The sequence below is a fragment of the Dissoconium aciculare genome (assembly GCF_010015565.1).
Source record: "Dissoconium aciculare CBS 342.82 unplaced genomic scaffold K489scaffold_4, whole genome shotgun sequence".
NCBI lineage: Eukaryota > Fungi > Ascomycota > Dothideomycetes > Mycosphaerellales > Dissoconiaceae > Dissoconium > Dissoconium aciculare.
In genome coordinates this window covers 228,315-250,686 of record NW_022984954.1, presented here as the reverse complement: position 1 = coordinate 250,686, position 22,372 = coordinate 228,315, and the positions used below count along the sequence as shown (strand labels likewise).

The window sequence follows — 22,372 nt, the reverse complement described above, 5'->3', positions numbered from 1 at the left end:
TCTCGCTTAGCCGATTGAGATTGAGGCGTCTTTATGCACAGCTCTCTTTTACTCTCCGCGCCGTCGCTGCATCTGTGCCGCCTCGTATATGTTTCGTTTCTATCCCAGCAGACTCCTATCACAGCGACTTGGTTAGGAGGATGATCTGATTGATTTACCTCTTTGAAAGCGCCGCCACATTTGCATAAACCTCAAGCCACATGAGAATCAGGATCCGCATCCGCCTTTTGTTTTGTGTACAGACACCATCGTAAGCCACTTGCATTCATCTTTATAATTAGTCGGCAGACCAACTTGTTATTATCACTTCCGTGTCGCGTCTTCCCATTGAAGCTTGACATTGACTTTCCAAGACGTTGCGGCTCTCTCTCTCCATCTCGTGGCAATTTCACCATCGCTTCACCTAAGCCCGCGCCGAGAAATTCCACCCGTGGACTGCATCGATCGAACCTTCTCCGACACGTGGTGCTGACTTGGGTACGTAAATTTCGACAATAGTTCATCATTTGAACGGACTCGCGTTTCGCTTGCATTCAGGACGAAATATGTCACCGCGATGACGACCATCGAAACCCACATCGTCGAACGAAGTCGAGAACTAATATGCTCCTCCCTCCAGGCTCGCGACTGAAAACATCATGGCTGTCCCGCTCGGAGCCACGCTCGGCGTTCCCGGCAAGGACCTGCCAGAAGACCAACAAGTCGCCTTGCAACGCAACCACGATGCCGATTTCCCTGTCGAACCCATCGCTGTGCATACCAAACATCTGTCGACCTCAACAGACCCCCACGACGAGAAGCATGCCGCCAAAGCGCATTCAATATCAAGTAGCTCCAGCGGCATCGTTCATTCCCATGACCAGCAACGACAACACGACCTCGAGAAAGGTGCCTCGACAACCATCACTACCGCCAACGAAGAACCCTCCGACCCCAACATCATCGATTGGGACGGTCCCGACGATCCCGCCAACCCACTGAACTGGTCCTCCCTCAAAAAATTTGGCAACCTCTTCATCCTCTCGATGATGACCTTCCTCACGCCGCTCGCCTCCTCCATGTTCGCGCCCGGCGTACCCCAGCTCATGCACGAATTCGACTCGAGCAGCACGCTCCTCGCGACCTTTGTCGTCTCCGTCTACGTCCTGGGTTTCGCGATCGGGCCGCTGATCGTTGCACCCTTGTCGGAGCTGTACGGTCGTCTGGCCATTTACCATACGTGTAATGTGGGCTTTATCGTCTTCACCGTCGCGTGTGCGTATGCGCCGAATATCACGGCGTTCATCGTTTTTCGCTTCTTTCAGGGGTGTTGGGGCGTGGCGCCGTTGACCATTGGTATGTTGGGGTTTCATCTTCTTCTTCTTTGTTTGAACTGGGCGTGGTCCTTTTCGGAGTTGCGGTTTGTTGACCTTCATTTTATAGGTGGTGGGACGATTGTCGATATGGTACCTGCGGAGCGACGAGGGCGGATAATGTCGGTAAGGAAAAGCTGGTCGATAAGTGTGATTGAGAGACGTCCAATGCTAATGAAAGCACATAGGCGTGGTCTCTCGGCCCTCTTATTGGGCCTGTCATCGGTCCGGTTGCTGGAGGATTCTTGGCTGGCAGCGTAGGTTGGCGATGGTAAGTCAATGGCAGAAGGATCGAATCGCGATGGAAGGGCTTCGTACTGACGAGAGTCGCAAAAAGGATATTCCTGGTAATCTCCATCGCCAGTGGAGTCGTCACCCTCGTGGCTTTCGTCGTGCTCCGTGAAAGCTATCCCGTCACCCTCCTCGCAAACAAGACCAAACGTCTGCAAAAGGAAACGGGCAACATGGATCTCCGGTCCAAACTCGACCTCGGTCTCACGCCGAAAGCACTCTTCATCCGATCCATCATGCGTCCGACCAAAATGTTACTTTTCTCGGTGAGCTTCTTCGATTGAACTTCGTCCCCACATGCTCCCCGAACTAACCCCTCATCGTCCACAAGCCCGTCTGCGCTCTGATGTCCCTATTCATGGCCGTCCTATACGGTTTTCTGTACTTATTGTTTACGACCTTCACCTACGTCTTCCGGGACGTCTACGGCTTCGGGGCCTCGACCGTGGGCCTCACCTACCTGGGTTCGGGCATCGGCTTCTTCATCGGCTTGGGCGTCATGGCCTTCACCTCCGACTCCCTCCTCGCCCGGCTGACGGCCAAGAACGGCGGGGTCATGAAGCCCGAATACCGCCTCCCGCAGCTCGTCTGCGCCGTCCCGCTGCTCCCCATCGCGTTCCTCATCTACGGCTGGACCGCGGAATTCCACGTCCACTGGATCGTGCCCATCTTCGGCACCCTAATACTAGGCATCGCCTTGAATATCGCTTTCATGGCGGTCTGTACGTATCTGGTGGATTCCTTCACGATTTATGCTGCGAGTGCCATGGCGGCGAATACAGTGCTCCGGTCACTGTTCGGTGGGGTCATTCCGTTGTTCGGTCTGCAGATGTATAATAAGCTGGGACTGGGTTGGGGCAATAGTCTTCTGGCCTTTGTGGCGCTGGCGCTTTGTCCGATCCCTTGGTTGTTCTATGTCTATGGGGAGAGACTGAGGACGAGTAAGAGGTTTCAGGTCACGTTCTGATCATGGTCATGATGGCGAGAAGGAAAAGGATGCGGGATGATGACGATGGATGTTTTGACATTTTAGCGATTTTCTGGAAATCTTTACTGGAGCTGCATCTTGATACCACGATATACGGAGGCAGGAATCTGAAAAGCTTTTGGCACATTCATTCAATTTCAACTTTTTTATTGCGCCGTCGAGCAGCACCATTCGTGATCTCTCTCACTGGAAAAAAAAGGGAAACAAGTTGCATACATCGTTGATCTTCCCTCCCATAATAACAGTTGAACTCCAAAACTCATGCTTCCCCTTGCGGATGTCAATTGTCGGTGACCCGTGGTCTCGGTATTCATCCCGTGAATTCTTCCCCAGAATCGCAAATTCTTTGACTTTTAAGCCTTCGATTACGCACCACCGGAAGATCCAGCAGTGCCAGTCTTCATCTACCTTGATGCGACGACTCGAAATTCCACGTCGAAAGACAGCAGTCGATGTTCTTGGGAATTCCGCCGTCACGCCAGGAAAATTTGCAATTTCAGCCTTTCCGACCAAGCAAATCCTTGCGGTCGGGACATCAATGGACTTCCGAGAACGCCAGGGCCTCGGAGGAAAGGAGCATTCCTTCTTCAGTGCTGCCCAATTACTCCCGTTCAGTCACTTTTGGCTGTTCACACATCCCTCCCCTTCCTCTGCTGAAAGCCCTTCTGAATCCTCTCATTCCTCCTCGCCGTATCGCCCTTATCCCTCGCCCTCTTCTCCTTCTTCTCTCCGCCAGCATCTCCTCCATCCTTCTCCACCTCGACCAACCAATCGTCCGCGATGCCACCATTCGATTTCTTCCCCTTGTACCCATACTTCGGCGCCCACGCGCCCTTCTCATTGTCATACTCCAGCTTGCCGTCCCGCTTCTTCGCCTTGATCCCCTTCTTCGCGGCGAACTTCTCCCATTTGCTCTTCTCCTTCTCCTTGGGGACGGACTTCTCGCGCGGGAGCGGCGTCGCGGGGGACGGCAGGGTGATTTGGAGATTCCCGTCGTCTTCGGAGCGCGTTATGGGACACGTCTTGAGCAGCTGGTGGATGAGCGCCTGGGCGCAGGATTGCGCTCGCGCGGCGAGCAGCGCTTCTTTGGTCTCCGCGTCTCGCAGCGATGGCATCGGGTTGGTGTCTTCGCAGAGCATGTTGCCTAGGTCGAAGGTGTAGGGTTGAGGTTGCTGGTCGACCTCCATGGCGGACATCTTGGGCGAAGGAATAGTCTCTTGACTTGGATCACGGTGAGGATATTTCGGGATTGCTAGTTATGTGCTCGACTCTCCTCCCGTCGGGGCGATACCTGTTGGAAATTTTTGGGGCAGTCGAAACTTGCATGCGACAAGAAAGATTCCGAAATCTTGGCGCGCCGATAAGATACGGATAGATCCGGGCGAAGGTAGCGTAAAGTCTAACCGGGGCTGCCAACACGCGAACGGACCCTCGTTTATGCAGCTGCCTGTTGTTTTCGGACGACCTCTGTCCGTCGTAACGACAACAACACACGGTCGCGAACAGATTTTACGCTCCTCGCGTCGCCTCCATCGTCCAAGATGAGAGGTGTCACGCTGACACCGCGAGCGAGTCACTTGCAAATATGGCCGTCAGATCAATCCGTGAGAGCGCATCACAGAATCCAAACCCTCTCGAGTGGTTAGATTCTGATGATGTACGTTTCTTGCCGTCTCAGGCTTTCAGAACTGCTCATATTATCCCGAGAGGCTTACGGGGAGCGGATTACAGTTATGAGGACAATCAATCTCGTTGTGAAGTCTGTTCGTTGTCGCTGTCTGGTTTTGGTGTAGATCAAAAGGTCGGGACATCGATTGCTTACCTGCCTAGGTAGTATTAGTGGTGTCAGCATGCAGGTACGAATCCGACTCTCGGATCCACGGGTCACAATGCTGACAAGATCGACTCTGCAAATGTCCCTCGTCTAGTGAAAGGATGCGGTAAGTTTGAAGTCAATGGAAGGCAGCATTCAATCAACCAGGCAACGATGTTTAGATGTAAACATAAATAGCACTCCGGTATTCACGAAAACATGACATCTGGCAGTCCAACACAATCTCCACGAGCAATCATTCCTGTACAAGATAAATTGAGCATTTTGGCTCCATCGTCAAGATGTCTACATCGGCAACATCATCACCCTCCCAATCCTACCCGCTGAGCCGCAGCACCATCGCAGCCACTCGTCTCGACCTCCAGCATTTCCTCTGGACCTCCTCCACCGAGAGCCATCTCCACCCAAGCATCCCCGTCCCTGACGATGCATTCATCGCCGACATAGGCTGCGGCACGGGAATCTGGTCCCTGACCTACCCGCGTCCGAAGAACAGTGCAATCCGCTTCGAAGCAATGGACATATCACTCTCCCAGGTCCCTCCCACCGAATGGCTGCCCGACCACGTAACAGCCCGAACCCTCGACATCTTCGCACCGATCCCAGAGGACCTCCGAGCGAAATTCGACGTCGTCCACGTCCGGCTGTTCCTCCTGGTCGTGCGCGACAACGACCCCGTCCCGATTCTATCCAACCTGTTGAAATTGCTCAAGCCGGGAGGGTATCTCCACTGGCAGGAATACGACACATCCAAGACCTCGGTAGTGGTGGCGGCGGCGGCGGCTCCCGGCAGCGACGCAGAGACGGCCGCGCCGGCGATGACCGCTCTTCACCGTCTCACGACCGGCGGCGGGCGAAATGCGTCCGCCGACCAGGTCTTTGAGAATCTCTCCTGGGTCTCCACCTTCGCGCGCCTCTTCGAACGGGGATCCGGCAAGGATCTCGGTGCGGAGCTCGTCTCGCAGAACGTCACGACGCCGCCGTCGCATCTCCTCCCGCTCGCGCAGGAGATCGGCTTTCTCGGCGCGAGGGAGTATGCTACGGGGCTGAGGTCGTCGCAGCCGGAGCTCGCGGCGCGGTTGGATGGGGCTACGGACGCTGCGGAGACGGAATGCTGGGACGGGTTGAAGCGTGGGTCGGCGATAGGGATGGATATGATGACCTGGGTGGTGAGGAAGTCTGAGAAGTGATCATTATGCATCGGTTGAATTTGGAGTGGGTTTGAGCTCGTGTAATCGAGCGTTTCGATGATCTGCTGCTCGGATGAGAGATTCTAGCCACGTTCTCCTATGTATGAGGGTACTTGTCTCGATTGGTGAGAACGACGTATATGTCACTACCGGGTCTCGATGCTCAACCATTTTGGCCTTTTACACTAAATTTTCCAAGTGATGGATTGATTCGATTGTCGATGACTTGTAGCATCCTGCATATGCGTCCGTGGAGATATACAACTGCCCATTTTATACTGCACGCCGATGGTACTTGCGCTGGGTTTTGGAGACCACTCGTACGGTGCGCGCATGTACATATGTGCACATATTGTTCATGTACATCCAGGTGACCGCCAGATAGGTGCCATGGAGGACGAAGAGGGCGAGACTCCCGGGAATCCGGCCATGATTGGCTGCGGAGGAGTGGACACTAAGCCTTGACCGAGAAGTGATGCGCACGAGCTGAAAGGAAAGAGAGAAGAAACTTTGCCAGCTGAGACCCGCGCGCCCCCCTGATGTCATGCCCGTTGTGTTCGATCCGCTCGCTTTTCTTTCTGCTCACGTGAGGGCGCGAATGGAAGCAGATGCATATCCGGTGGATCAACTCCCGCGAGCCTTCTCACGTGTGCTGTGCATGTATCCCTCTCTCTTTCCGTGCCGCAGTCATCGCCATGGTATGACGGACATGGAAATGCCAACAAGCGAACATGGAACACACAGGGAAGGAGAATACATCGGTTCGGGGATCGATGGTGAAACAGGCGCACAAGCGGAGCAGCCAATGACCAACGCCTGCAGGGTCAATGGACGGGGATTCGTCGGGGGCCTTTTCGCCTCTCTCGTTTCATGTGGCCCGGCTGTATGTCCCGAGGTGGGGGAGACTTTCCCTTCCAAGGGCTCGTCCTCTTCCCTCTTCTTATGCACGCACTACTGTCCCGTCATGCATTACGACATGATACATACAGCATGTACTACTGTATCTGCAAGAATAAGGATAGATAATGATCCTGGAATACACTGCATTGGGGATTTGGGGGACTTGTCTTCCACGCTCCTGGGTCCACGCAGGTATGGCACCCGATGCACTCGACCGGGAGTATACAACGAGGGAGGTACATACATATCGAGGCGGGAGTGAGAGCATTGGGAAGAAGAGGAGGATGGCCGCTGGAATGGACTGTTCACCGATGTTCCCCCCCACTGCACCTCGTAATTGTCATTGGGGCACACGGGCACTAAGAGAGAAGTCTTTAAGTGGTAGTGGTAGTGGTATCATACACGGCCGGCCATTCAACGTTGAACGATGAGGTAGATACGGTCACAGATCGGCGTGCACAGCCCGAGGACGACGACGGACATGCCCTCTGTATGCTCCAAATTTGATGATCATTGTTACTGTACGCAGGGTGGAACATTGCCCGGACAGATGTTAGCAGTCATCAGTCATCAGTCATCGAGGAGTGTCATCCAATATTGGATGGGTTGCACTGTAAGAGTAGCACGCGGAATGTTGTTACACCCGAAGGAGGAGGGATCTTTCTCTTTCTCTTTCTCTCTCTGCTCCACCCTATACAATGATACATGTACATACTTCACCTTGCACTTACACGCACACGCACACGCACGTCCTGACTTCCCTGGTTGCCTTCCCTTGTAACGAACGACTCTTTCACACACACACACACACACTCTCTCTCTTTCTCTCCCTTCTGTACCACCACCGCCACTGCATTTCTTTGTATCATTATCGTATCGTATCGTCGACAACGGAGGAGCTGCCGGTCAGATCCTCTCATCCTCTCGCCAACAACTCTCCAGTCGTTCCTTCCCATCAACCTCATCAACGACCGTCTCTTCCGCCTCATTTGAGTGACACCACCGTTCTCTGTCTCACTCTCCAGTACAAACCCCACCGTCTCAACCGCCGCCACTGTTCCGCTCTGTTACATACAGATCGCCATCGGCTTGATACTGGACCTGTCTCATCGTCCCTGTATTTTGAGAAGAGTGTCCGATTTTTGATAGAAAGAAAACTCACCTGGACTGGTTCCAAGAGTCCTCCCTCATGATCACCATCAACGACTTACGATTGTGAAAGACGTGGCAGGCACCACTCTCGTTTCTCTCCCACTTTCAACGACCTTCCTCACGAACAACCTCAGCATTTACATCACCTTGCATCGCATCGCCTCGAACTTTCCACTATCCGACCACGCTCTCTTCACATCATCACCATCATCATCATTATCATGAAACCTCGACGAAACACCAACTTCTTGACCGTCCCGGTCCTTCCATCGCCTGCATCTTTTATACCGGGCATAGATGGCAGTGCAGAGAAACAATTCGGAACTCTACCTCCACTCTCACCTCTCCTGCCAACGACTCGACTCAAGCTCAACAAATCCGAGGAACGTTCCTTCTATCGCCGGTACGCCGCTCGACTCGTGGTAGCAATCACACTATCGCTTGTCTTCCTGTGGCAAGCATCAAATATCTTCACCGCTGTCAAAGACTTTCAGGCGCCCTTGCCTATCTCGACCAACACGACGCAGCTGGCCGATTTGCCCAAGCATGCGGCCGCCATCACTGTCAATGGTGGATCTAAGTGGACGGTTTCCATCCCGCATGACTCGGCCTTCCCTTTGTCCTCAAACGACTATACTCACATCTGCCAAACTACTGAGACAGTTCGCGACGAGATCCGAACTACCACGCAGCCTTCCGGTGTATCAGGATGGTGGGCAGATTCGGACCGGTCTTTCTTGGACGTCGCTGAAGCGCAGGCCATGGGGTATTTGCCTGCCAACAACAATCAAACGTCCCAGGAAAATGTCTGTGAGAAGAGTCTGACTTTCGTCCTCGAAAGCGATGACATCAGCTTCGGTGGCTCGTTGTTGATGCTGTGGCTCAGCTATGGCTTGGCTCAGAGGCAGGGACGAGCTTTCTTCCTGGACGATTCCCGTTGGGCTTGGAGCAAGTATACCTCCTACTTTCAACCTCCTCCTCGACCACAGTGCAACCCGCCGCCTGCGCATCACATTGTCTCGTGCCCGGCGATTGCACGCCATATCGTTGTCTCTAGCTCGACAGCTCAATGGACGTTTGGCCCAGCTTTCAAAGCTCAATACATGCGGTCCAATCGATTTGTGCGCGAACAACAAACCCAGGTCTTTGCACTCGTACGAGCTGGCTATGATGCTCTCTTTCATCTTGCAGATACGGATGCCGGATATGTCGACGAGCGTGTCTCACACTTTCGTGGAGACGCGCAGAATGCCCAGGCACCTGTCGTCGGCGTGCACATTCGTCGCGGCGACCGTCATCCCTATGAATACCAATACAGTCACGACTACCTTCCTTTGAGCCGTTACGTCGATGCCGCATATGAGATGCTTCCCTCGCTAGCGAAGAAGCCAACATCACAGATCTTCTCATCGATCACATCCTTTCTTTCCGCGCCAGTCCACCCCTCACAGCCCATCGCATCCACACCGAACCTCGTCCTCGCCTCCGATGACCCGGACATCCACCTCTCAGATGAACTCCTCCTCGCCCTCTCAGCCCACGACGCCTCCCCAGAATCCCTCACCCGAGCCCAAGACCGCATCCTCCTCGCCACCAAATCCGCCCTCGACGCCGCCGCAAACCTCACCGCCACCAAATCCATCCCACGAGGACCTCACGCGCCTCACGACGGCCACACCGCCATCCAATACCACAAACACGTCGCCGAGAACGCCGGTTGGGATGGGGGTTTCTACGCCGCCATGTTCGCCTCCCTCGGGAACGTCGGCGGCCCAGTCTCGACCACCCCTCAAGCCCTCGAGATGCGGATCCTGGTCGGACGCGCATATGTCCTCGACATGGCGGTCCTGGCCCGCGCTTCGGACGCCGCCGTTTGCGCTATCAGCAGCGCGAGCTGTAGAGTCCTCGGCGTCGCCATGGGATGGGAGGGCGTCCGATCGGGAGGGAAGTGGGTCAACGTCGACGATGGAAGGGGCTGGAGTTGGGATGGAAATGGGCCTTGAATGGAGGAGCCGGGGGGGTTGGTCCAAACGAACACCGCCGCCTGCATTTTCTTTCGGAGACGTTGACTCTCTCTCTGTCTTCGCGACGTCGCATGGGCGAGCGGCTTGTATGACTTTTTTTCTCTTTCCCTCTCTTTCGATGTACAAATAGACATCTCTGTGCGAGGGGGACGATGCTCCTTCCACTGATAAGTGCACATCTTCGCACCTCTGGAATTGCCACCCTGACTCCGCCACAGGAGCTTGGTCTATGTAGAGAAACGGCATATGATTGCTGTATAATGACGAAACGATATCGAACCCTCGCTGCAACTGTGTACTCTGTCATTTCATATATCGACTTTTCTAATCGCTGCAGGTCAGTCTATCATGATTGATCCGCAAAAGTCTCCTATCTCCCTCGATCAACACATCTCCACCCTCTGTACCTCTCAAAAGGCAAGACCCAACCCTGGGGGAATTTATTCTTTATTTTCTCTTCGTCTTTCCTTCTCTTCCCCTTGTTGGAAATCTCACATCCTCCCCGCCGCACTCCTCCGGATCTCCCCGATCGCCGCCCTCCTCAGCGGGGATTCCGCAAACAGCGCTTCGATCAACCCCACCACCTCCTCGGGGCCGAAGTCCAGGTTCATCCCGCCCTCGTGCCAGGAGTACTTGATGTCCGCGAGACTGCTGACCATGATCTCGCCCAGGTATTGGAATTTGATCCAGTTCGGGCAGAAGGAGGCGGTCTGGTCCCGGATTTCGCCGCCGACACCACCGTCGTCATCATCCCCGCCGCCCGCGTCCTCGAAGGAGAACAGGTCCCGGATCTCGCTGACCGATTCGATGAGCGCTTGGAGCTGCTTGCTGTCCGCCTCGGAGATGTCCGGGAGGTCTTCGACGTCCGCGATGATCTTGCCGATCAGCGTGGCGAGGAGACCCCCGACGGATTGCAGCAGCGCCGGGCGGGAGAGGATGGGCTCCCATTGTTTGTGCACCGTGCGCAGGTGGTGCGTGGCGTCGGACACGGCGGCTTCGCAGGCGGCTTGGTAGGGTGGTGTGGTGCAGTTCCCGAAACCCTGCGCGCCGTCGAGCAGGTCGCGCAGGATCGTGCGTTGCGAGTCCATGGCGCTGCTGTAGGCGCGTCGCGCGAAGGTCGTGAGGGTTTTGATGTCGTTGGACAGGCGCAGGCGGGAGGTCGCCGGTTGGCTGGTCTGGTACTTCTCGAGTTGGTCGGCGAGACGCGAGGCGTCGTTATAGATCAGCATGCTGCCGCTGTCGAGGTTGGCGTAGGCGGTGGTGGCGGTTGCACGGTAGATGGCGAGGGCTAGGGTGGGGAGGCTGTAGAGCCCGGTTGCGGCGGGGGCGATGGGAGAGCTGCTGTGATCCTCGTGGGCCAAGGTTTGGGCGTCTTGGACGACTTGCTGGATTGATGAGATGATGCCTTCGGGCACTGCTGTGACCATGAATGACTCCTTATAAGTGATCTCTCGTTCACTAGGCTTTGCTGGATTCGGCTTTGTGCTCAGCCTCGATGGCTGTTTCTTGAGAATTTTGGGACTTGCAGGCGACTTTTCAGTGCCTTCTTGTCCATCTTCCCAGCCCCATGTCTCGCCCTCACCATCATCATCCTTGGTCTGTTCTCCTTCCGTGTCGGGTGGAGCATCCCAGGCGCTGAAGTCGTCATCTTCGTCACCTGTTGCAGCTGGCGCATTGCCAGTCGGTGTGTTTGCAGTGGCATCCGCAGACTCATCCCAAGCATCCCAATCGTCGCCTCCCTCTGCTGCACCTGCATCCACCTCTATATCCTCCTGGATGATCTGAGTCTCGACGCGTTCTACAATTTTGGTCTCTTTCAGACCGGTAAAGACCAAATTGCGAACTTCTCCAAGCAGGAACTCTCTCCTTTTTGTAAGCCACAAGCGAGGGACATTCTTCTCCCAGTCTAGCAATGTCTGTGCGCCTTTCCAGCCCAAGTCATTAATTTGATTCGCAAGCAATGCTACTCGACCAAGCGCCTGCTGGAAATCCGGCATCTCTGCAATCGCAGAGGGAAGTGATGGGTTCAGCCAGTCATCTTCCAATCGCGTTACGAGGAAGGGTATCAGATGTTGCGAGAGTGACGTTGACACCTCTTTGGGTAGACTCGAATCGAGGAATTGTACGAGTGACGTGAGGTCCGTTAGCAATGCGGCGATGGTGGTGTCGTCACTGGTCGAATCGCATGCCACTGAATTCGAAGTGACCGTCATTCGAAACACGGTTTCCTCACGGCTCACCACCATCCTGGGTCGAAGCAATGTTCTTTCCAGATCTTTGGCAAGTCTGGCGATGCGAGGCTCGAAAAGATCCAATGCCTTGGCTGCTTGCACAAGAATATCGTGCCTCCCAGCATTTTGGACAGCAAAGCTTCTGTTCTCGGCATCAACAAAGAAGTGATGGTTCCACCTCTGCAAGATCATATCCTTCACCTCATCTCTCAAAGTTTCCATCCTCCTCTCCAACAGTGCCGCAACTCCCGTGCCATGCAAATCAAGCTTTGAGAATGCCACCTCCGCAGTCTGAAATTTGCCCACAGCACGCTGAAGATCGCCCTCCACCACCGCATTCTTCACCTCGCTCAAATCCGCATTGGTCTCCCGGACTCTCAGCAGCGTCTGCTCGAGGCTCTCGTTGAACCCGACCTCCTTTTCTAACAGCCCCACCTTGGCGCGCGCATCTTTGACTTTGTCTGCAAGTTCGCGGCCAGTCTCCGCAGCCTTCACGATGTCTCTGGCGGTGTCTCGAGAGCGCTGAATGTCCGCTTGTAGCGTCCTCGCGCGCGCTACCCAGTCGTCGACATCGGGTGCTGCGGTACGACTAAGACCTCGAAGGGTCTCTTTAGCTTGTGCTTGCTCTGCGCGCAACTGCTGGAGAAGGTGTTGGAGATCCGCGGGCTGTAGTGTTGCAGAGAAGACGCTTTCTTCTGACGGATATGTGCCTGAGTCGACGAATTGTAGAACGGCGGGCGTGATGGTTTCCGCCGACATCATGTCTATACGTTATGCGTGTGTTTGGCAATGTTGCCGTATGTAAGTCGGTTATCCAGTCTGCGAGCTTGCGTCGAAGTACAATTTCTCGGCCTTAGAAAAGTCCACGATCATCATTTCGAGATCTGGGCGGGGCGAGCCGATCTACGTCACAGCACTGTGCGCGAAAACAGGAACAGCACACGTAAATAGTGTAAACTTTCACACCCTCCAAAAATGCCTTTGTTTTGTTTCAAGTACAGCAGGGATAGGTGGTTTGATCGTCCAATGCCAACGGATTTGTTACAGCGAAAAACCATTGTAACTGATGAATAGTATCATCCTCGCAAGGCATCCCAATCTGCTACCTCATTCCCCCTCCTTCACAATACAACCACTCATAACATCACATCCTATCGATAAAAAATTGGACCGGAGATATAATTGATGAACGGCCAAGTGAATTTTGATTGGCGATCTAGATAGAATGCAAAAATTGTACAAAGCGGGTCTTCTATGATACAGCATCGAAAACTCGAAGAAGAAACAAGCCCCTCTGAGAGTCGTCGAGAAGAACAAAATGGAGAAGACTTCCCTTGCCATCCCTGCAAGCCATCGAGACCGTTCCTTGATGTAAAACATCGCATGCCAGAAAATAAGTCTCTGGTTGCGACGTAGGTGGATAAAAACAAAAACGCCGATCTAATGAGTTGCACAGCACTCACTGGCCCAAAGCAGCGAGGAAAGCGTCGATGATGTCGTAGAAATCGTGGCCCATGAAACGTCAGGTTTGCAGAGCAGGCGGAGATAGCGCCCTCTGCGTAAAAACGTCGAAATGTGCCGCGATTGTTGTTACAGGAGCGTCTCTTCTCCATTTCCCAGCATGCGCAGTCGCTATGCAGTTGGGAAAGAAAGAAACGCAATCTATCATGCCAGTTTGGGTATAATGTGAGTGTGCTGCCACTCGTGTCGATCCGAAAAAGGAAAATGCGCTGAGCCAGGAGTCGCGAAAAGAAAAAGGACCAGTATGAATGACACTGGCGGACCATGGTGTGGTCTGTTTGCTGTGGCAAGATGTGATGCATCTACCACCAGCTGTTGGCACCGGAACCGCCTGGGTTGCCGTAGCTGCCGCCACCGCCGTAGCCGCCTTGGCTGTAGCCGCCACCGCCGCCCTGGCTGTAACCGCCGGCTCCGCCGCCCACGCCACCTCCCATACCACCGGCATAGCTGGGACGCTGGCCGCCCCCGAAAGCACGGACATCCTTCATGCCAGCCGAGCCACGTCCGCGACCGCCAGAACGGCCACCACGTCCGCCGCCAAAGCCTGAGCCTTCGCGAGCGATGCTCTCGAGGAAGCCGGGGACCTCCTGATTCGCCTCCTTGAGAAGATCGATGAGCTCACGAACGACACCGCGGTTGCCGCGGTTGAAGAAGGCGGTCGAGATACCGGTGTTTCCGGCACGTCCGGTACGACCAATACGGTGGACATAGTCGTCAATGTCAGTAGGCAAGTCATAGTTGACAACGTGCTTGACGTTCGGAATATCGAGACCACGAGCAGCAACAGCAGTGGCGACAAGAATTGGGCAACGTCCAGTACGGAACATTTCCAAAGCTCGCTCACGCTCACGCTGAGTACGGTCTCCGTGAATGGAAGTAGCCGGGAAGCCTTGGTTGATGAGGTAGTCCGAGAGAGAGTCGGCCATACGCTTTGTCTCGACGAAAATTAGCGTCAAACCAGCACCGTGAGTGTGCAGAATGTCGAGGAGCACGCTGCGCTTGTCGACGTCCTCGACGTACTCGACTTTCTGGGTGATGTTTTCAGAAGTAGAGCCCACACGTCCAACGGAGAGGAAGATATACTCGCGGAGGAAGTCACGGGCCAACATCTGAATGTCACGGGGGAAGGTGGCGGAAAACATGAGGGTTTGGCGGTTGTCGGTGCGAGGCATGTCTTCACCCTCAACAATGCGGCGAATCTGAGGCTCGAAACCCATGTCCAACATGCGATCGGCCTCATCGAGAACAAGGTACTTGATGTTAGCGAGTGAAATTCTGCCTCGCTCAATCAAGTCAACCAAACGACCAGGGGTTGCGACGAGCAAGTCACAACCACGCTCGATCTGACGAAGTTGAGAACCGATGTCGGCACCACCGTACACGACGCATGGGCGTACCCAGGAGCGGTAGGCGAATTTGCGAGCCTCGTCGTAGATCTGAGACACCAGCTCACGAGTAGGTGCAAGAATCAAGGATGTGGGGTATGCCTTACGTTGACGGGCGAATCCCTGCTGAGCCGGTGTTGAAGTGCTCGGGCCTGTCTGGTAGGCCTGGGAGAGAATCGGGAACAGGAAACCACCAGTCTTTCCAGAACCTGTCTGAGCACAAGCCATCAAATCACGGCCGCCCATGACGATCGGAATTGAGTACTTCTGAACTGGAGTTGGGATCTTGTATCCGGCCAGCTCAATGTTGGCGATCAGGTGGTCGTCCAAAGGTGGGTTGGTGAAAGTGGTGACTGGTTCCGGCACACCCTGTCCAGATGCCTCGACGGGAATGTCGTCGTACTTCTCGAAGTTGATACCGGAGTGTTGCTTCAGGGGATCGTTGGCAACACCGAAAAGATCACGCTCAAGGTTAGCGTTGGGAGGCCCGGGTACGTGCTTGCCGTCTCGCCATTGACCGTCTCCTGCACCAGTGTTTCCGCGACCACCACCACCACCAGAGTTTCCGCCGTACCCGTTTCGGTTGAAGTTGCCGCGAGGTGCAGAGTGACCCTCAGGTCCGCGAGGGGTGAACGTCTGGGCAGCGCCCCAGCCGCCAGCAGCCTGTGGTGGAGGACCATGGCTGTTACACGATCCATTAGAATCCGTACTTCGCAGTATGCTACCAGACACGCATGACTTACTTCGGGGCCCAGGCGCTTCCTTGCATGCCGGAGGGTGGAGGTCCGCTGAAGGCACCGGGTCCAGGTGGTGGAGCGCCAGCCTGTGCAGGAGCGGGCCCAGGGCCACGCTGACGCATGTGAGGCGGTACGTAAGCAGAACGCTCAGAGAATCCGTCTTGTTGAGGCGGTCCTCCCTGGGGTGCGTGAGCGGAGTCTTGGAGAGACAAGCCATTCATGTTCAGGTTGTCTGCCATGATTGCGTCTTTCAGATGCTTTTCGACTGGAAAAAGTCGTTGAATTGATCAAATTGAGTGAATGACAGACGGTCAAGTAACTCGAAGATGTAGAAATGGGACTGTCACTGTCTTCACGTGCAAGATGCCCTGCAAAGAACAAATGAAAATCTCAGAGAAAGCTCGCAACAGAAAGAAGAAATGAATCTCCACACGCGCGAGGATGATGAGGTTTATCGTAACTCAAAAGGGAGAGAGGAGAGGGTGAAGATGTGAATGTGTTGAAGAAACAAGAAGGTTCAAGAATAAAAGTCACTTGTGGCAGGCACCTGGACAAGAATTTTACCCTCGACGGCCCCGGGTGTGCATCAGAGCGGCAAGTTGGCCCCGGGCATGACCTTGCGCTAGTTATGCAGGTATAATCAGCACTGTGATGCCTGAGGCGATTTCTGCGTTTCTACACTTTACTCACAGTAGTACGGCCTACACTGCCTTGCTACTCACATAACCTTCTGTATTACAATATACAATGTAATTGTCTGACGTGTCTGATGTGGCGATGCCGGCGTTGCGTCCGAGTAATAAAATACAGGGGATTGCATGTGAAAACGATCACTTGTCGTAGTAGATACTTAGGTAATTCTCCGACACACAGAGTCGTCATGTTCTGAACCAGGGTTCGAAACATCGAGTTCACGCTTCCCGGCTGGATGCTGCTTCGGCTTCATCGCAAAAAATGATGGCTCAAAACAATACCGTTGAGATGTTGAGTCGGCAAGTGAGGTTCGACCTCGTTGCAAACAGTACACACGAATTGCGGCCACACACGCGTGTGCAGGATATAACAGAGGAAGTACATCTGAAAATTTATCAACAGTAGTGACAAGACACCAGAGCACACCTGGGCAGTTGAGGCGCGATGATCATGGAATTGATTGAATCTTGCTCTATGGATACGCTTTGCTCTCATAGGCACCATGTCTGCCAGCAACGCTCGAGCGACGCGGACTGTACATTTTGACAAATCCATAGCAGCCCGCAACAACGAGGAGAATTAGGAAGATCTTGGTAATCATACCAAGTCCACCAGTGGGCTTGGCAAGAGAAGGCACCACCTTGCGAGCCTGCTTGGCTCCCTCTTGGATGACCTTGTGTGGCTTGCCGTTCACAATGATAGGTCTCATTACCGTTGCTTCATCATCATCTTCGTCAAGTGGCCCATCGGAATCAGCCGTGCCGTGAAGGCCTGGAGAGGATTATCGTTAGCTTTTGTGCCTCATCGCCGTCGTGCTCACCAGTACGCGATACGTACTGGCACATCTAGAGTTCCGCTCTGATACCTTCTTCCGGCACCGGGAGCTCGCCGCTCTTGAGAATGGTCACGGCGGTCGAAGGTCGGTCGTTGGCGCCCTTGGGAGTGTTCTCAATGACCTCGACCACATCGTATCCCTCAAGCACCTCTCCAAAGACGACGTGACGTCCATCCAACCACGGGGTCTCCTTGACAGTGATGAAGAACTGAGATCCGTTGGTGTCCTTGCCAGCGTTGGCCATGCCTGTTGCCGACATCAGTCAGTTTGAAGGCTACCAAAACGGGGTTGTTCCATCTTTTGACGTACTGAGAAGACCCTTCCTGCTGTGCTTCAACTTGAAGTTCTCGTCGGCAAACTTCTCGCCGTAGATGCTCTTGCCACCAGTACCGTCGCCCTTGGTGAAGTCACCACCCTGGAGCATGAACTGCTTGATAACACGGTGGAAGTTTGAGCCCTCGTACCCGAAGCCCTTCTCGCCAGTGGCCAAGGCACGGAAGTTCTCGACAGTCTAGAATGTAGAATGTTAGGGTGAGTTCTGCTTGGTGGTGCTCATGACAATATTTTTGCGAAGCTCACCTTAGGGACAGTCTTTCCGTAGAGACCAATTACAATGCGACCAAGCTCTTTGTCGCCTTGCTTGATGTCGAAGTACACCTTGTGGGTGATCTTGGGGCCCTTGGCCGCCTCCACATTCTGCGCGAAGAACATGAAGGCAACCGTAAGGATCAGCAACACGCTGATGATCAACCGCTGAAAAGTCGCCATGATATTGTGTGCGATTGTGTTATCGAATGGAATCGGTATTCCGATCGAGTTGTGCAGAAAAAGAACAGAGCTCACGACAGAGAGGCCAGCTGTGGCCTCAATGCCACCAGTACAAGCACGCAAGCATCAGGGTCCAAGTCTTGCATGCTCCGGTGGTCTGTGCTTTCGGCGTTGCTTGCGGCTCACAGCGTCGCGACTTTCGGTCATGTACGCGGAGGGAAATATTTCGATTTTGATCATTGCTCATCGCTGACAGAGCGCATCTCCATCGCTGCTGCTATCATGGTAAGGCATATTTCCCTTGCTGTTCGAAGCGATCAACCACGGCTAAGACATGACAGGCCATCCTCTTCGGCGTTCACTTCAACGACAAAAAGCTCGTCTCGCGAGCATTGACATCCTTCTACGGCATCGGTCCAATCATTGCCCAACGTCTGATGGCAAAGTTCAGCATCTACAAACTCGCCAAAGTCGGGAATTTGAACGACAAACAAGTCACCACCCTTGCCGAGGAGCTCAGCGGCATGACCATCGAGAACGACTTGCGGAGACAACTGGTTCAGAACATCCAGAGATTACGAGACATGAGCAGTTATCGGGGCAGGCGACACGCCATGGGTCTACCAGTCAGGGGACAGCGGACGAGATCACAGGTGAGCGGAGCACTGTTGAATATGGGTATTGGACTATGAAGAAATGCTAACAAATTGATCAGATCGTCACAGCACGGAAGCTGAATCAAGTCGAACGACGCGGTTAAGCATGTATGAGATATTTGTGTTTAACATAGCGACGGCGTTCTGGGACAATTCGATTGGAAAAGTCTTTATCTATACCCACGAGGTCAACCTGACAGAGATGGGACAGCAGGTCGTGCTGTCCGGGATATCATTTTCCATGTATCATACCGAGCCTCTGGAGGCTTTTCAGCTGACGATACTTCTTCCTCCTATCAGAAAGTTCGTCTTGTTCCCCTGCCATGCCTGTGCATCCATGTCAACAGTGGAAATCTTGAAATTCCTCCCGGGCTTTTTCTGGCAGCTCTTGACGAATTAGTTACCCTGATGATGCGGGATAGTTCCGAGATGTTTTGCAGCCCTGGGACAAACGTATGGTGAGGAATGTAACAGCACCACGCCGGGTCGCCGACGAGGCCAGCGTCACCGCCGTCTAGGTACCTCCCGACGAAGGGCCTCCCTGAGATACCTCTGCGCCACGATATTCCTGCGACCACTAAGTAATAAAGACTCGTGAATGCATGTCCTCTCGAAAGTGATTCGGATCTGTGGTAATTAGGGTTGGACCGCAGCTGACGTAATTCGCGGCCTGTGACTGGAGATGAAAAGGTCGCAACCAAAAAATGGCGATCGTCAACCTCAGACGATAACTATTCGAGTGCCATTTTGTTTTGTTCTCAGGAGATGGTCAAGAATTTAGGTCTCGAAAAACTTGCGGCCAAATCTACGAGGAAACCGAAGAGTGCCTTCGAAATTCAAAAAGCTACGTGCCGTCATCGTCACTTTTCAAAATTGTGGAGTCTACACGATTTCAACGACTTGACTCATCCCTGGGTGTTTACACATCTTACACGACAACATGCCTCACGCCGCGATGCCCTCGCCGGGCTTGCAGGCCTTGATTCTGTGCGGGCCAGGCGCTTCATTAAACACCTTCACGTCAAATCCTAAGGATTTTCCAAAGGCGCTGGTCCCCATTGCTAATAGGCCGATGGTATGGTATGCGTTAGACTGGTGCTATCGGATGGGAGTGAATGGTAAATATACATCTCATCAATACAGCTGAAGCTTTTATTAAGATCGTCGTAGCCATCACTGTTGTAACTCCTCCAGAATCCGAGCCGGCATTGCAATCAGCGTTCAAAACACATCCGGCTCTGACAAGTTTGCCATCTCCAAGACCAGATATTATAGCACCCGCAGAGCTTCAGCAGACAAGCGGAACCGGCCAGATATTGCGTCTGCCCGAAATTCAAAAGTGTATCACGACCGATTTTGTGATTATACCTTGCGATTTGATCTCTGAATTGGACGGAAGCAGACTGATCCAGCAATGGATCACCCTAAATCCACTGACGAGTGCTTCTGGCACTGCCCAGAGAGGAGGTCTCGGACTTTTCTATCCGACACAGGGTCTCGAGGGTATCAGCCACAAGAAGGATGAAACAGACTTTATTGCAACCACCCCGGTACCTCAAGCACCTGTCCCGCCACCTCAAGGATCCTTGCGAGCCGAGATTGAGCGAGTGGTCATGACAATGCCCACTGATACGCTCAACGATAAGCTAGAAGAGGACAAGGAGGTCCTCAAAATCCGTACCCAACTGCTGCACAAACATGGCCGCGTCAAGTTAAAGACCAAATACCGAGACTCGCACGTTTATGTATTTCCCCGATGGGTCAAAGATTTTGCAGCGCAGAATGCCCGCTTTGAATCCATCAGCGAAGACATTCTCGGTTGGTGGGCAAAGGCAAGCTGGCAGAAAGGCCTCGCGGAGAAGCTCGGTATGCAGGACGTCCTCATACGAAAGCGATCGACGATAACGGACATGGATGGATCGATGATGGATGACGACGATGCGGCTGAAGTAGAAATCCTATCAAGCACGCGAGCTTTGGACAAGACACAGTCATCGTCTGCCAAATTTGCGCGTCGTGTGGGTAGCACTTCCGACACTACAGCGCCGCAGATTGTCGTCCCACCTCTGCTAGCATACATTCAGCCTCCCCACACAATAGGGGCGGCGACTGCGAGCAACCCACTGATCCGGCGTGTGGACACCAGCGCAGCCATTCTCAACATTTCACTCTATCTCGCCAAACAGCCCACAACGCACGTTCTTGCGCACGAATCGAAGGTCCACCCAACAGCGCAGATCGGGCAACAGAGTCGTGTGGCTACAGAAGACAGCTTAGTCGCGGAGAATGTCAACATCGGCACACGAGTCGTCATCAAAGAGTCGGTGATTGGAGCAAACTGTGAGATCGGCAACAATGTTCGTCTGACTCGATGTCTCCTCATGGACGGAGTCCGTGTGGGTGACGGCGTACAACTGACAGGTTGTATTATTGGCCGGCGCGCTCGTATTGAAGGGATGAAGCCTGTGGAACCGATTCCGACGTCAGCGGACGGTGCAGATGCTGCGATCCAGGGAAAGAAGAAGAAAAGCAATGTGGACGATGATGACGAGAGAACGAAACTTACCGAGTGTGAGGTGGCCCCGAACTTCGTCGTTGAAGCTGGCACAGAGGCCAAGGGTGAAAAGCTGATGCCCTTTGATACTGACGACTTGGATGATTTGGAGGATGATGATGCCGAGAACATGAACGATGGCCTATGAGTATTCGGGATAGCTTGCCATAAGAACAATGAAACTTGAATTTTGGCCGTCCAAATCCACTTCGCGCCAACGCTCCCCTACAAACAGGCAAACCTTTACCTCATCTTCTTTTCTCCCACGCTGCAACGGTCATGGTCTACTTCTAGCTCATGGCTTTTCATATGCTTGGGTCAAAATGTAGCCTGAACTTCTTGGTGGCGCGGTCTGGAGCACGCGCCTCGAATTGACTCCCATAGATCTCAAACGAAAGCGGATCCCGCGATGTCTGTTCCATGCCTTCTTTGACCTCGAAAGGTACCTCGAAACGAAAGACCGTGTGCTCTTTGGGAACAGTCTTGAGTTCATTCTTGCGAGTAATGAGCTCGAAGCTGAACTTGTTGTCTTTCACGACAATACCTTGCAGACCGACCCTGCTCACACATCGACTCCTGACTACTTCCAACATTGCGCCGTGGTAGTCCGCCGATGTGAGCATGGGTCCAGCACCGACGGGATCTACGAATGATCGTTGTTCGCTGATGCCGAGGACTTCGCGCATGTAGGAACACCACATGACATGCAAGGGCGCGTAGATGTCATATTTGCGTTGCTCTTTGGGAATCTCGTAAATGCAGAGTGCACGCTTCTGTTTGGCCGAAAGTGGTTTGGGCTTTTTCGATTTTCGTTGTTCTTTGGCCTTTTGGAGACGGTCGTATTGTCGTTTTGACCGAGCATTTATGTTTGGATCGGGTGATGTCGGTCGTAATAATAAGGGCCGCAGACGCACTTTTTCGCGGAAAATTGTCTTGCTGTTCTCTGTGGAGTGTGCTCGGTTCAGCAGAACCTCTGCGATGTGCTCTGTTGTTGGAGTTGCCATGATGAGTGAACAGGCGTTCAAGTTTTCTGGTATGCCTGCAGATCAATCACTTGTGCCCGGTGACAATAAGTGCAGCCTGTCAATTGCATGAAATTGTCCCTCTCATCCGCATGCGTCACTGCATTCGGCAATTCAGGTGTGGCCGCCTTGTGCCATAAAAGTGCGCGGACAAAGCAGCAGCTGTAGGTGCATCAGAATTGGCCCTATGATCATCAGAGGCAAACGGTGCTAGCTTCGGCCGGCGGAAAGCATATATC

The 22,372-nt window shown here is 53.6% G+C and overlaps 10 protein-coding genes across 10 annotated transcripts; 5 read left to right on the top strand and 5 right to left on the bottom strand.

The window, feature by feature from the left end:
* Nucleotides 1–638: 638 nt before the first annotated feature.
* On the top strand, nt 639–2,610 carry K489DRAFT_316530 (major facilitator superfamily transporter; the record flags this gene model as incomplete). Its single annotated transcript, XM_033601170.1, has 5 exons — nt 639–1,335; nt 1,423–1,478; nt 1,541–1,623; nt 1,690–1,909; nt 1,975–2,610. The coding sequence occupies 5 exons, from the start codon at nt 639–641 to the stop codon at nt 2,608–2,610; spliced, it is 1,692 nt and encodes a 563-aa protein (XP_033461039.1).
* Nucleotides 2,611–3,260: 650 nt separating this feature from the next.
* On the bottom strand, nt 3,261–3,827 carry K489DRAFT_408437 (ribosomal biogenesis regulatory protein; the record flags this gene model as incomplete). Its single annotated transcript, XM_033607477.1, has 1 exon — nt 3,261–3,827. One exon carries the CDS (start codon nt 3,825–3,827, stop codon nt 3,261–3,263), a length of 567 nt encoding a protein of 188 aa, XP_033461038.1.
* An 854-nt stretch (nt 3,828–4,681) lies between these two features.
* On the top strand, nt 4,682–5,841 carry K489DRAFT_378377 (uncharacterized protein). Its single transcript, XM_033604396.1, has one exon. It carries the CDS (start codon nt 4,747–4,749, stop codon nt 5,653–5,655), a length of 909 nt encoding a protein of 302 aa, XP_033461037.1. The 5' UTR covers nt 4,682–4,746; the 3' UTR covers nt 5,656–5,841.
* A 2,087-nt stretch (nt 5,842–7,928) lies between these two features.
* On the top strand, nt 7,929–9,710 carry K489DRAFT_316301 (uncharacterized protein; the record flags this gene model as incomplete). Its single annotated transcript, XM_033601151.1, has 1 exon — nt 7,929–9,710. One exon carries the CDS (start codon nt 7,929–7,931, stop codon nt 9,708–9,710), a length of 1,782 nt encoding a protein of 593 aa, XP_033461036.1.
* Nucleotides 9,711–10,222: 512 nt separating this feature from the next.
* On the bottom strand, nt 10,223–12,721 carry K489DRAFT_315924 (uncharacterized protein; the record flags this gene model as incomplete). The annotated part of the gene is made up of 1 exon (XM_033601121.1): nt 10,223–12,721. One exon carries the CDS (start codon nt 12,719–12,721, stop codon nt 10,223–10,225), a length of 2,499 nt encoding a protein of 832 aa, XP_033461035.1.
* Nucleotides 12,722–13,069: 348 nt separating this feature from the next.
* K489DRAFT_170748 (uncharacterized protein) lies at nt 13,070–14,046 on the bottom strand. Its single transcript, XM_033599375.1, has 2 exons — nt 13,382–14,046; nt 13,070–13,327 (listed from the first exon to the last, which is right to left on the bottom strand). Exons 1-2 carry the CDS (start codon nt 13,783–13,785, stop codon nt 13,114–13,116), a joined length of 618 nt encoding a protein of 205 aa, XP_033461034.1. The 5' UTR covers nt 13,786–14,046; the 3' UTR covers nt 13,070–13,113.
* K489DRAFT_368930 (uncharacterized protein) lies at nt 13,786–17,901 on the bottom strand (the record flags this gene model as incomplete). The annotated part of the gene is made up of 10 exons (XM_033602990.1): nt 13,786–15,550; nt 15,612–15,870; nt 16,296–16,311; nt 16,477–16,613; nt 16,652–16,682; nt 16,725–16,831; nt 16,902–17,069; nt 17,164–17,379; nt 17,443–17,644; nt 17,713–17,901. 10 exons carry the CDS (start codon nt 17,899–17,901, stop codon nt 13,786–13,788), a joined length of 3,090 nt encoding a protein of 1,029 aa, XP_033461033.1.
* A 213-nt stretch (nt 17,902–18,114) lies between these two features.
* On the top strand, nt 18,115–19,052 carry K489DRAFT_378371 (ribosomal protein S13). Its single transcript, XM_033604395.1, has 3 exons — nt 18,115–18,186; nt 18,243–18,554; nt 18,617–19,052. Exons 1-3 carry the CDS (start codon nt 18,184–18,186, stop codon nt 18,659–18,661), a joined length of 360 nt encoding a protein of 119 aa, XP_033461032.1. The 5' UTR covers nt 18,115–18,183; the 3' UTR covers nt 18,662–19,052.
* Nucleotides 19,053–19,288: 236 nt separating this feature from the next.
* On the top strand, nt 19,289–21,498 carry K489DRAFT_378370 (uncharacterized protein). The gene is made up of 2 exons (XM_033604394.1): nt 19,289–19,675; nt 19,728–21,498. Exons 1-2 carry the CDS (start codon nt 19,498–19,500, stop codon nt 21,257–21,259), a joined length of 1,710 nt encoding a protein of 569 aa, XP_033461031.1. The 5' UTR covers nt 19,289–19,497; the 3' UTR covers nt 21,260–21,498.
* Nucleotides 21,417–22,115, bottom strand: K489DRAFT_387609 (RNase P/MRP, p29 subunit; the record flags this gene model as incomplete). The annotated part of the gene is made up of 1 exon (XM_033606340.1): nt 21,417–22,115. The coding sequence occupies one exon, from the start codon at nt 22,113–22,115 to the stop codon at nt 21,417–21,419; it is 699 nt and encodes a 232-aa protein (XP_033461030.1).
* Nucleotides 22,116–22,372: the final 257 nt, after the last annotated feature.

What these genes read in the sequence shown, in the direction of transcription:
- K489DRAFT_170748 (XM_033599375.1), bottom strand. Translation starts at nt 13,785, where the DNA reads ATGCATCACATCTTGCCACAGCAAACAGACCACACCATGGTCCGCCAG. An exon ending in TCGGCGTTTTTGTTTTTATC is followed by an intron (nt 13,328 to 13,381) that starts CACCTACGTCGC and finishes TTTTACATCAAG; the next exon opens with GAACGGTCTCGATGGCTTGC.
- K489DRAFT_378370 (XM_033604394.1), top strand. Translation starts at nt 19,498, where the DNA reads ATGCCTCACGCCGCGATGCCCTCGCCGGGCTTGCAGGCCTTGATTCTG. An exon ending in CTATCGGATGGGAGTGAATG is followed by an intron (nt 19,676 to 19,727) that starts GTAAATATACAT and finishes AGATCGTCGTAG; the next exon opens with CCATCACTGTTGTAACTCCT.
- K489DRAFT_378377 (XM_033604396.1), top strand. Translation starts at nt 4,747, where the DNA reads ATGTCTACATCGGCAACATCATCACCCTCCCAATCCTACCCGCTGAGC.
- K489DRAFT_378371 (XM_033604395.1), top strand. An exon ending in GACAGCGGACGAGATCACAG is followed by an intron (nt 18,555 to 18,616) that starts GTGAGCGGAGCA and finishes CAAATTGATCAG; the next exon opens with ATCGTCACAGCACGGAAGCT.